Source organism: Peromyscus maniculatus, chromosome 12 (assembly GCF_049852395.1).
Source record: "Peromyscus maniculatus bairdii isolate BWxNUB_F1_BW_parent chromosome 12, HU_Pman_BW_mat_3.1, whole genome shotgun sequence".
NCBI lineage: Eukaryota > Metazoa > Chordata > Mammalia > Rodentia > Cricetidae > Peromyscus > Peromyscus maniculatus.
Genome location: NC_134863.1, coordinates 26,730,301 through 26,742,594, shown reverse-complemented (window position 1 = coordinate 26,742,594; position 12,294 = coordinate 26,730,301). Strand labels below are relative to the sequence as shown.

Below are 12,294 nucleotides of genomic sequence, written 5' to 3'. Positions count from 1 at the left end.
TTAAATCTTCTGGCTCCTTCCACATTGGCAGCTAATTCAAATTTATTTTCTTTTTAAGTTCTATGTGGGCCAAATAGAGCGGGCCTGAGAGCCAGCCATGGATTATGTTCAGTGCGTTTGCAAACTTCACTGTGAACGTCTTGTTGTCTAAAACAGTCAGGCTGAAGACGCAAAGGGAGGCCCGAGGGGAGGGAGCCTCAGGGGTGGTGATCTAGTGGCAGGTGGGGGAGACTGTACCCCCTTGCTCACTTTAGCTGTCAGTCTTACAGCTCATAAGACAGCAGCCATTGCCTAGGCACATAGGAAGCGGCCAGCAGCCATGGCCGCTGTGGCCTGCAGAGCTTTTTCCCTGGAAAGGGACCCCTGCCTGGTGTGATGAGCCAGCAGGCAGATCTACGAACCGTGGTTCTTCAGCAGTCTTTGGATTGTCTCAGGGATGTCAACAGAGTCATCACCAGGCTCTAAAATGACCTCACTTGTTACATAGTTGGGGGGGGGGCTGGGGGCTGGACTTCATCAAGGTCACCTGTGTGCATCCGGTCGCCCCCGGCATCTGGAACAGGCCTGGCACATAAGTGAAGACTCACCTCCCGTTCGAGCCTTCCATTCCCGCTTTCCGGAGATGCCGCTCTGTGTATTGCCTCTAGCTGACTTTGTCTCCTCCTCCTCCACTGTGTGGCCTTCAGCAAAATAAAAGCCTTCTCCCCCCTACTACACACACACATACACACATACACACACACACACACAACACACACAACACACACACACCTTCTACCTTCTACCTTCTACCTTCTTACTTTGAAAGAAAAACAAATAAGCAAAAGCCGCCTGGCACATGCAGCTTGTTAGGTGGACAAGAAGAGGCCAGAGTCCACTTGAAGAACTTTCTTCTCCAAACCCAGTTCCCACAGTGAGGCTGAACTCCGTAACACTTTCTGGAATGTACTCCCCTGGCATTCTCCATCCGTAGGCACTGGCTTGGATGGTGAATGGTGGAGAGTGACTTTGGTCCACTAACACCCTGGACCACCCCCGTGATAGCTCAGATCACACAAGATTGAGAATGTTCTTTATCCAGTGTCCTGCCCAGGCACTCCTAGCAGGAGCAGTATATGGTATGATGTCAGTAGGAATGAGTGTCACAGCAGCTGACACTTGCTAACCATTGGTCATGTGCTGACAGGTGTTATTTGAACCCTCTTGGTCTCCGTAACATCCTGGTAACTTCCATTGGTCATTATCCCAGGAAATTGAAGCACCAAGTGGCTAGATATGTTCCATGAGTCTTGATGTGCCAGCAGGAAGATTTGCCCTTAGAAAACTGGGCTGCAGAGGTGGTCCTCTTCCCAGTCCAGCACTGCCCCTGGCAGATGTGGCGACATCTCCGCTGACCCTCCCCACCTCACCCCTTAGATTGCCTGTGCTGCTGTGGACTGTGTCAAGGACAAGAACCAGGACCTGTGTCAGCAGGAGTCCGTGAAGGCCTACCCCACGTTCCACTACTACCACTACGGGAAGCTTCTAGAAAAGTACGAAAGCGACCGCACGGTGAGTGGAGGGGGCCCCGGAAGCAGCCACTGCAGAGGGCGAGAAAGGGAGGTGGGCGGGAGCCTCCGCCATCAGCTAGGACACGCACGACATGCTTACAATATGGGACCCATCTTCACCCTGCTGGGAGCATGGGGGCTTATGTCACAGTCAACAGTGCCTCCCTGTGGGTCTGCTCAGGAATTGGTGGAGGTATGGGGGGGGGGGCAGGAGGGTGTGCATCACTCAGGAGTTTAAGTCCCATCTTCTCTCTCTCTCTCCTCCCCTACCCTGCAGGAATTGGGATTTACTAGTTTCATCCGAACCCTCCGGGAGGGAGACCTCAAGAAACTAGAGAAGAGGAAGGAGGAGCTGTAACCCCACCCCCTCCGAGAGAGCCCTTCCTTTACACTGTGAATGATGCCTATTTTGTTCTTTCTGAATTTCCATGTGTTCTGAGGACAAAGTTTTTTATAGCCACTTATGGCCTTTTGTACAATTTTGAAATAAAAGCCAACCATTTATTCAGTGGTAGAGCTTGTTTCCACGGGGCCTTGTACTAACAGGATCACGTGAGAGAACTCACGTTCCCTGCCCTCCACGCTGTCTCTGAGAGGTGCGGTCCATCCGAGCACCACGTGTACACCAAAAGGTCCTAAGGGGTGGAGAGGACATGGGGTGCTGGTCCCATCAGTCAGTAGAGCAAACAGAAACCACAGAGCACTGTTGGTGCCCGCCCCACAATGAGGACAGATACGCTACTTGGCTATTTTTTTTTTTTCTTTTGCTGCCAGTGCTTTTCATGTCATGTATAAAAAACACTGTCAGATTTAGTGTCTTTCCCCATATGTGTTCATCTAAGAGTTCCATAGTTTTAGTCTTTAGAGGGGTTTGTCCGTTTTTAGTTCATTTTTGCACGTGCTGAAGCGCCCCGCTTCGCTATTTTGATGTGGGTATGCGGTCTTCCCAGGACCATTTGCTGAAAATATCAGGCTTTTCAGGTGGTATCGACACCTCAGTTGAAAACCACTTGGTTGTATATGTGGGCTTTCTTTTCTATTCCATTTCTCTGTACGCTAGCTTTATGCCATTACCACCCTGCCTCCCTGTAGTTCTGTAGATTCTGAAATCACAAGGCCTTCAGCTTTATTCTTCCTAAGATGGTTGGTGGGTATTGGGGCTAACTTGGGACTCTGTGTCTGTTGCCATTTATCATGTATGTGGATTTGCATAACCCACTACTACCAAAGTATGGACTGAACTTTGCCAAACGTCTCTCTGCTACCTCTCCTCCCCGCAAAACTATGGCATCCACTAGCCTGCTTTTCATCTCTGTAATGTTATCGCTTGGGGAGTATTGCATAAATGAAATCATACAGTATGTAATAATCAAGATTGCCCTTTATCATTCTGTGTAGTGTCCTTGAGATCCGCCAAAGTTGTTACATAATAGCTTGGTGGTTTTATTTTTTGTTTTGCCAAGCAACATTCTATTGAACCTTCTTCCAATTAAGGGATTGTTGTGGGAACTCTTTCTCCAGAGAGCTATAAACAAATGTCTGGCCCCTCCTTTAAGGGGACCAATGACAAACTAAAATACTATTCTACCTAAGTCCGACCTTGGGAGCCAATGAGTTTGTTGGACTACTTACAGCTAGGTGAAGAATAACAAGAGCATAGTGACTCCAGGGCACCCGCATCACAGGAAAGCCTCCAACGTGGACTATGACTTCCCCATAGCTGCAGAGATGCCGTCCCCCTCCCCCCAAATTCCATTAACTTGGCCTATACTGTATACTCTAGCATCGCTCTGGACCATGAGGCCACGGAAATTTGGTAAAATTGTATATACCTGGTAGAGAGGTTCGGGAGGGAGCGGCCAGAATCTCAGGTGACCCTCCCCACCACCTCCTTCCATGATGGAAGGTCAGCAGTCAGCAGACCCTGTCTTGAGCATTTTCAGATTAGCCACTGGAGTTTTGCATGATGTGATCAGGAAACACATATACAGTAGTCTAGTGCTCCGTTACAATGCCTACAGCAAGCTTCTCTTGCAGGTATCGTTATTATCTCATATCACAAGGGTAAGTACAGTATACTAAGAATAAGGTATTGAGAGAGAAAGACAGAGGCATTCAAATAACTTTTATTATATTTCTATGACTATTATTAGTCCCATATTATACCCAATTTGTGAATTAAACTTTCCTAACTATAATGGCTATTCTTGGTTATCAACTTGTCCACATCTGGAATTAACTAAAACCCAAATTACTAGACACACCTATGAGGAATTCTTTCTTAATTCAGTCTTTTGAATTGGAAAGACCCACTTTTTTTTTTTTTTTTTTTTTTTTTTTTTTTTTTTTGGTTTTTCGAGACAGGGTTTCTCTGTGTAGCTTTGCGCCTTTCCTGGAACTCACTTGGTAGCCCAGGCTGGCCTCGAACTCACAGAGATCCTCCTGGCTCTGCCTCCCGAGTGCTGGGATTAAAGGCGTGCGCCACCACGCCCGGCTGGAAAGACCCACTTTTAATCTGTATCTTTGAGGTGGACGATAAATCTTTAATCTAGATCTTTGGAGGTGGAAAGATGCACCTTTGATATGGACCACACCTTCTGCTGGCGGCCTGTATAATGGACATGGAAGAGGGAAGCTTGCTCTTTGCCTACATCTCTAGCACTCACTAGCAAATTCATTCCTTCACTGGCGTTAGAGCTGACTTCTTCAGGGTTCCCACATACACTGAAGAGCAGCTGAGACATCCGGCCTCGTGGGTTGAACAACTACTAGATTCTTGGACCTTCCATTCATGGGCAACCATTGTTGGGTTAGCTGGAGCATATCCTGTAAGTTATTCCAATAAATTCCCTTCGTGTGTGTGTGTGTGTGTGTGTGTGTGTGTGTGTGTGTGTGTGTGTGTGTGTTTCTGTATCTGGTAGTAACTAGAGGTCTTACAGAATATACTCCATGCATGTTTTTATGATATTCCTTCTCCTGCACATGAGAGCCCACATGTGGGATCTAGCCCACACAGAGAGATGGGACCATGAGTCATTCATTCTAGATATTATATCTCGGTTAATCTCATACAAGACTGTAGGCTCCCTGTCAACAAAATCCATCAAACTCTTGGCACTGTTTACAGAACAGATCAGTCCTTGATCGTTCACTTGCATGGAATATATTTCTTTAACTGATTTTTCAAGGTAATACATGTATTATAAGAAACCTTGAAAAGTACAGAAAAACATAAAAAAAAATTAAATCATGCATAGCCCTAGTACTCATCAATAGCTATTGAATATATTTTTATTGTAGGTCAGATGACTATTTGCTATTAAGCATTTTCTATCCATTATAAGATGTTTAGTGGTATCCTTGGATGCCAGCGGCCTCTCTGTGTATAAATATCTACTTGCAAATTCCTGTCACTGGCCCTGTGTTCCAGCGTTTTTTTCAGTCACATATAATACTGGGAAGGACATTCCTGGTTGTGTTACTTTAGACATTTTCAGAAACAACTTTCTGATTAAACCTTACTTGTAAGGTCTGTAATCACCTTGTGAGTTTTTGTTTAGAAACTTATCTATTTGTGTCCCTAGTATGTGAAATTTTCTCTTTTTTTAAATACATTAAATCTGGAAATTACAGTTTTAAAAAAATCTTAGCAAGCTTTATTTGGTATAAAATTATAAGGCACAATTTAAATTTTATTTTATGTTATGTGTGGGAGTGTTTCCCTTTATACATGCTGTCCGTGTACCACTTGCTTGCCTGGTAGAGGCAGAAGTCAGAAGGCGGCATTAGATTTCCTGGAACTAGAATTATATACAGTTGTGAACCTTCATGTGGGTGCTAGGAATTGAACCTGGGCCCTTTGGAAGAGCAGCCAATCAGTGCTCTTAACTCCTGAGCCCACTCCATTTACATTTTATCTTGTTTTTCATCTTTATTTTAGCCTAGCAAAATGTTTCAGACTCTGTGTGCACCGTCCTTTTCTTTTGACTGAGGTCACTTCCCGTCACAAAGTCAGAAGACACATTTTGGAGGACGTCCTCAACCTTGTGGGTCATATCTTGTACTTGTATCACTGGACACAAGTCTGGCTGCTCACATGATGGTTCAATAAACTCACGACACAAACTGTTGAGGCAAGGAAGTCAGGCTTATTAAAACCAGGTTCTTGGCAATGTGGACTTTGAGCAAGGGTCCTCCAAATTCTGTTGAACAAGCTGCTTTAATTGTATGGTTTCTGTGAGTGGTAGATGGATGGTCCTAGACATGTGGGTACCTTCTCACAGCAAGTGATGGCTGCCTGCAAACTGACAGTGCCTTCTAGTGGGGGGACTGCAGGAGGCACATCTGGCCCGAACTGCATGGTCGCTGCATGCTTTCCACTTCTGCAAATCTCAAATGCCAAGAACAAAGGTCATTATTTCCTGGGCTATTCTTGTCACTGACTCATGTGCCTACATGCTGTTCCTGACGTGTTCCACTTTACTCTGACTGTCCCAGGTCAGAGCACGACCTTTCTATCTCCTCTCCGCCCACAGACGCTCATGCCCTTCTTCTATCTCAAGCCTGAAGTCCTTGACATTAAAGGAATTGAGGGAAGAGATGCCAACAGCATCATGACATCAGCAGCTAGAAACCCCAGGAGCTGGGTTCCCTTGGTCACAGGAGTGCTTTCTGCTGCTCCTTTCACTGGAGAAAGAATGGCTAACCAGCCTTATTCATCTTCTCCCGGGTGTATGGTTCTCACCAAGAATATGGGAGGGTGTGTGTGGTTCGCATGCAAAGACTGTGCCATTTTATGTAAGAGACTTAGACATCTGAGAAATGTGCTATCTGAGGAGACTTCCTGGACCCAACCAAGGTTACGGAGCAACAGAGTGTTTATATGTATGGAAGAAAAAGAACAAGAGGGAGACGTTTTCTCTAGATTTGGAGCATAACAGTCTAAAACACTAGAAATGCTTTGCTGTGATGAAGCAATTACGTTGTTTGTGATCTATTACCACTTTTAACTCTCCTGAAAACTGTCTAAAGTACATTCAGTAGGATATTCTAGAAAGCCATTCAGATTATCAGCACAAGACAGGATCCATGCAGTGCCAAAGATCTCAGCCGTAAGACTCAAAAGTAGCAAAACAAGTGATGCTAAGTCTATCACACTATTTGTCTGGACCAGCAAATGAACATCCCGTGTAGCATCTCGAATGCCGCCACATCCTTGGGTGTTCAGCCTAGCATCCAGGCTGGAAGTCTGCCAAGCAAACATCTCCTCAAACAGAATGTTAAGGACTCAGCAGGACCCAGACTTCAATTCCTGTCATCTCCCGACTGCCTTCCCATCATCCACTTTCTGCAGAAATTGGTCTGGTTTCAAAATTCCTTAAGTTAAGAAATAAACGAACATGTGGTCGCGTCCAGGGGCTTATCTGAAGGCAAGCAGACATTCCATTTTCAAAAGTCCCTGACTTGTTGGGAAATAAAAGAAGTGTCAGAAGAAGGGAAATGACTGATAATGATAGCTCACAGAACGAGTCTCCGGAAACCAAGCTTCCAGGGTAGAGAGGGGCAGGGCAGGGCAGATTTGGGGCACATACTGAAGACACCAGGATCTAGAATATAACATTTTATTACGCACATATTCAGCCCACCCCCACCCCCCATTTCCTTTCCTGCTTTTTCGTGTACCTTGGGCCTCCAGATCCTAAACCTGCCCTGAGCTCTGTGGTATGTGGGGCAAGACTGGATTTCTGGTCAGCACAGCCAATGACTATCCATCTACTCAACTCTCTTTGGGGAGTTTCATCTCTTAGTCCCACTTACAGCCTGGCAGTGATTCCTGAGGCCTGAAGCAATACAAATTAAGAACCCTTTAAAGAAAAGTAACATAAGCCTGGCATGGTGGTGTGTAATCCCAGTACTCAGGAGGACGAGGCTGGAAGACAGCCATATGTCCAAGGCCACCCTGAGCTTATAGCAAGTACCAAGCTAGCTAGAGCTATAGAAAAAGAGTATCTCCAAAAAGAGGAAGAAAAGAGAGCAGGGAAGTGAGGAGGAGAGGGGAGAGGGAAAAGAAAAAATTAGGACTAACACAAGTATAAAATAGGAATTTAGAATGGAAAGACTTGCATGTTACACACAACACTGCACTAATACCACTGGCAACACAAATTCCAGAAAAAATAATGCAGTGTTTTTGTGTAGAATTATTTTTCATTAGGGGACCCCGTCTACCTGAAAACTTACACAAAAGAGCTAACACCCTCTATGTCAATCTCCAACCCTCTTCCTGCTTTATCCAAAGGGCATGGCATCAGTACCTGCTGATCAATCATATTTGTTTGCTTCTTGTCTTTCTCCCCACTAAACTATAAGATCTAGAGAGCAAAGGCCCTTTCTGTCCAGTTGTTATTTTTTCCCCCAAACTCAGAATGTGGTGGTAAGTATATTCATCCATCAGTATGGGTAGAAAATGGATTCCAAGAGCCATTCCCACCCACAGTGAATACCAGAGTCTTCAGATGCTCCTGTCACTCACATGAAGGGGCATGGTATTTGTATTTAGCCTGCCTGCATCCTACGTCACCTCCACATTGCTTATAATACCTACTACTGTGAAAATGCTCTACTCACCACTGAACAAACAATGGCCAAAAAAGTTTATACATATTCACTACAGACACAAATTTTTAAAAATATTTTGGATGTTGGGTTGCTTGAGTCCATGGATGTGGAGCCTGGAGACACAGAAGACTTATTGTAGCAAGGAATATTATTTCACAAAATGTATGCAGTCTATGATCTACTTCTTGTGGGTTTTTTATTGTCTCTCTTTTTTTAAAATCTATTTGTGTGTGTGTATGTGTGTGTGTGTGTGCGCGTGTGCACGCGTGCACGCATGCGTTTGTGCAGCCCCACACATACTGTGACATGCCTGTGGGATCGAGTGACAACTCCCAAGAGTCATTTCTCTTCCTTCTACTATGTGAATTCCAGAGATTAAATCAGGTCACCAAGCTTGATGGCAAGCACTTTATCCTCTGAGCCATCTCACCAGTCTGACTTTGTGGTTTTTTTAAAAAGTCATATTCAGGGCTGGAAAGATGGCTCAGTGGCTAAGAGCACTGGCTGCTCTTCCAGAGGTTCTGAGTTCAGTTGCCCACAAACACATAGTGGCTCACAGCCATCTATAGTGGGATCTGATGCTCTCTTCTGGCATAAGGTGTACCTGCAGATAGAGTACTCATATGCATAATAAGTCTTTTTTTAAGTCTTATTCATGGCAGAAAGTTTGGCTCAGTGTTAGAGCATTTGAGAGAGAAAGGAGGGAGGACCAGAAATCTACCACAGCTTTTTAAAGTGATTATCTTGAAATGATAAAATAATGAGTGGCTTCCTTCTAATTTTCTCAATACTCCAATGTCTTCTCAATAGAATATTTAAAATTTTACACAAATTACAGGCAAAATGCTGATGGTGACTGTGAACTGAAAAAGCCAGATACAAAAATGTATCTACTGTGAACCTGATTTGTTCCTGGTGGGTTTGGGTTTTGTTGTTTTGTTTTTTTATGTTTTGCTTCAAGAAACCTTAAACTCATCATCCTCCTGCCTCTGCCTTTAGAGTGCTGGCAGGACAGACACCTGCCATTCAGCCAGGTGTTTGGCCTTTTCATGTTTAGCCATAAAGGAAATACAACAATAATTTGAAAGTTGGAATAACAATTAGCTCCCATTACTTTCTCTTTCTTCCTGGTGTTTTTGTAGATTCTATAATAGACGTAAGTTACTTTGATGATGCAAGACAATAAAAATAGAAATGTTATGATGAAAAGAAGAATAGGGTTGAGACAAATAAGTTGTTGGCAATATTCAAAGGTACCAAGAGGAGGGATAGATACATCAGTTAATTTTCTTGTTACAATCTCCAAACACCTGACAAGAACCATCGGGAGTCAGAAAGAGCTTGTTTTGGCTTACAGTTTGAGAACATACAGTCCATCGAGGTGAGAAAAGCATGGAGGCAGGTAGTGAAGGACTGGTCTCATTGCATCTGCAGTCAGGAAGCAGAGAGAGGCCAGGAAGTGAGGTGGCTCCCAGTGACCCCTCTTTCTAAAGCTTCACAACCTCCTAAACAGTGCCGCTAGCTAGAGATCAGGGGTTCAGATCCTTGAGCCACTGGGGAACATTTTGCATTGAAACCCAAAAGGGGACCTTGATGCAATTAAGGTGGTGATAGGGAAAGGGAAAGAGAGAGTAGGGGGGAGGGAGGAAGGGAAGGAAGAAAGAAGGGACTGACCACAGGCAAGGAAGAATGTAATAATGGGGGAGAAGTGAAGCTGAAAGGTAAGATGGGCTTGCACACCTTCACAGCCCTCTAAGTGCTAGAATAATACATTGTGAGGATGCGGGAAGGGGGGTGTTCACACTTGAGTAGGAGGTAATAGATATATTACTATGTACACTTCTATTGTGCTCCTATCAAAAGGAATGAAGAAGATCTATATTCTGGAATTGCCCTAAATGCTTTCTTAATTCTAGTTTTTTATGTTTTTTTTTTTCAAATGAGCCATCTGAATAAGGATATTCCTGATTTGACTTAACTGTGCATTAATTCTGTGGATTGATGACTGACCACAACTGAAAACAACAGGACACCGTCTTGTGGTCTCAGAGGACTACCTGGCTAATGGAATCATAATGATAATTAGGCTGTGGTGAATCTACCTCCTCACTATGAAATAGAATGCCAAATAGGAGCAGTTAGTATTCATTGAAAGCAGCATGCACATAATCAGATAAAAGAAAAGTACTTAATGAAGGCCTGAAACACTTAGTGAAAAGTCCTCTAGCATTTATTCTTGTAGGACAATAAAATAAAAATGTGAGTTAGTTTTAAAATTCATGGCTTATCTAAAGGAACACCCCAAGAGTTACTGCCTACATATAAAATTACTTCTGAGAACTGGAGACTGTATTATAAAATGGAATGAATTCAAAGCTCCTTTTTGTTAGAATATACATTGATATATGAAAGTGCTTTTAATTAGAGATAATTAGAATAATAGTCTATATTTAAAATAATTACATACTGAAAGATGAATATAAAATGATGAGAACTTGGCTATAAAATTTTAACATGAACAATATTAAGGCATAATAGTACTTTGTCTTTCTGAACATGCCTTCTTGCTAATCTGTCTTCCTACCTCACTTGCCTTTCTTTTGTCTTCAGTAGAAGAGATTCTCCCTACCTTATAGGCCTTGGTTTAGCAGGTACAGAAAATTGTATTGGAGTTATATCTCTATGACAAAGTTACAAACATATATTATCTGTTGAAATGAAACTTTGAAGAAACAGATCCCCTGAAATATTAATGTTTAGTTATAGATAGCTACATATTTAATGTATGACAAGTCTGAGTGATTCTCACATTAATAATAGTTAAAAGGAAATAAAGCTACAAGGTCTGCCTAAGAAGAGATGCCTTAAGTATGAGCTAAGTAATGGTAAAATGAAATACAGATTAAAACATAAGAAGCCCTCTTGTTCTCAATCAAGTTAGGAAGGTTTTTGTTGTTTTGTTTGTTTGTTTGTTTTTGAGACAAAACAAGTTTTCTCTGTGTAGCCATGGCTGGCCTGGTCACACTGTCGACCAGGCTGGCCTTGAATTCAGAGATCTGTTTGCCTTTGTCTCCAGAGAGTTGTGATTAGAGGCGTGCTCCACCACCACCACCTGGCTATGAAGGTATTTTTTTAAAAAATGCGGATAATCAAAATATCCCCATCATACTTTCCTGGCAGGGGAGACATCATAAACAGGAAGGTAGCTTTCCTAGGGTGAGGCTCACCCTTTGCACGTGGGATGAGAATTAGGCCATAGTGAATCTACCTTTTCTACAGTTTTCCCAAATAAGGAAAACTGGATCACATAATTTGTGATAATGGGGGACTGCATTCCTGTACTCTCCCCTAAAGAAAAAAAAATCATCAGTCATCAGCATAGCAAATTAAAACAATGCAGACATTTTGGAAAGTAAGTTGGCAATATAGATAAGGAAGCATAAATAAGTTTGTAATTTTAATTTAGCAACTTAATTGCAGGAGAGAAGTACTGTCAAACAAGGAAATAGCTACAAGCAAGAAAAATATTCATCTATGTTTTATTCATAATAGGAAAAAAGGAAAGCAGAAGGACCCTGAAAAATACCCAACTATTTAATAAATTATTGCTGTAATACATTCATTTGGTGTAGCCTGCAGTTGGTATAAATAATAGTGGGGAAAACTGGAGAGAAGCATAGACTGCCCTACAGTGGGCAAAACGGTAACAGAATATAATTTTTATTTATTTATTTATTTATTTTTGTGATATATATTTTTTATTTTACAATACCATTCAGTTCTACATATCAGCCATGGGTTCCCCTATTCTCCCCCGTCCCATGCCCTCCCCTTGCCCCCAGCCCACCCTCCATTCCCACCTCCTCCAGGACAAGTCCTCCCCCGAGGACTGTGATCAACTTGGTAGACTCAGTCCAGGGAGGTCCAGTCCCTTCCTCCCAGACTAAGCCAAGTGTCCCTGCATAAGTTCCAGGTTTCAAACAGCCAACTCATGCAATGAGCACAGGACTTGGTCCCACTGCCTAGATGCCTCCCAAACTGATCAAGCCAATCAACTGTCTCACCTATTCAGAGGGCCTGATCCAGCTGGGAGCCCCTCAGCCTTTGGTTCATAGTTCATGTGTTT

General features: G+C 43.2%; 1 protein-coding gene and 1 pseudogene across 3 annotated transcripts in view; both read left to right on the top strand.

Moving 5' to 3' along the window:
• Window positions 1-2,054, top strand: part of Pdia5 (protein disulfide isomerase family A member 5) — a 91,879-nt gene extending 89,825 nt beyond the window's left edge. For all 3 annotated transcript variants that reach the window (XM_006974560.4, XM_042259252.2, XM_042259251.2), the window contains exons 16-17: window positions 1,417-1,551; window positions 1,828-2,054. In XM_006974560.4, coding sequence (XP_006974622.3) covers window positions 1,417-1,551; window positions 1,828-1,908 — 216 coding nt within the window. In that variant the 3' untranslated portion in view covers window positions 1,909-2,054. The remainder of the gene's footprint in view (window positions 1-1,416; window positions 1,552-1,827) is intronic.
• Window positions 2,055-11,333: 9,279 nt separating this feature from the next.
• Window positions 11,334-11,517, top strand: LOC121821833 (U1 spliceosomal RNA; annotated as a pseudogene).
• The last annotated feature ends 777 nt before the right edge of the window (window positions 11,518-12,294 follow it).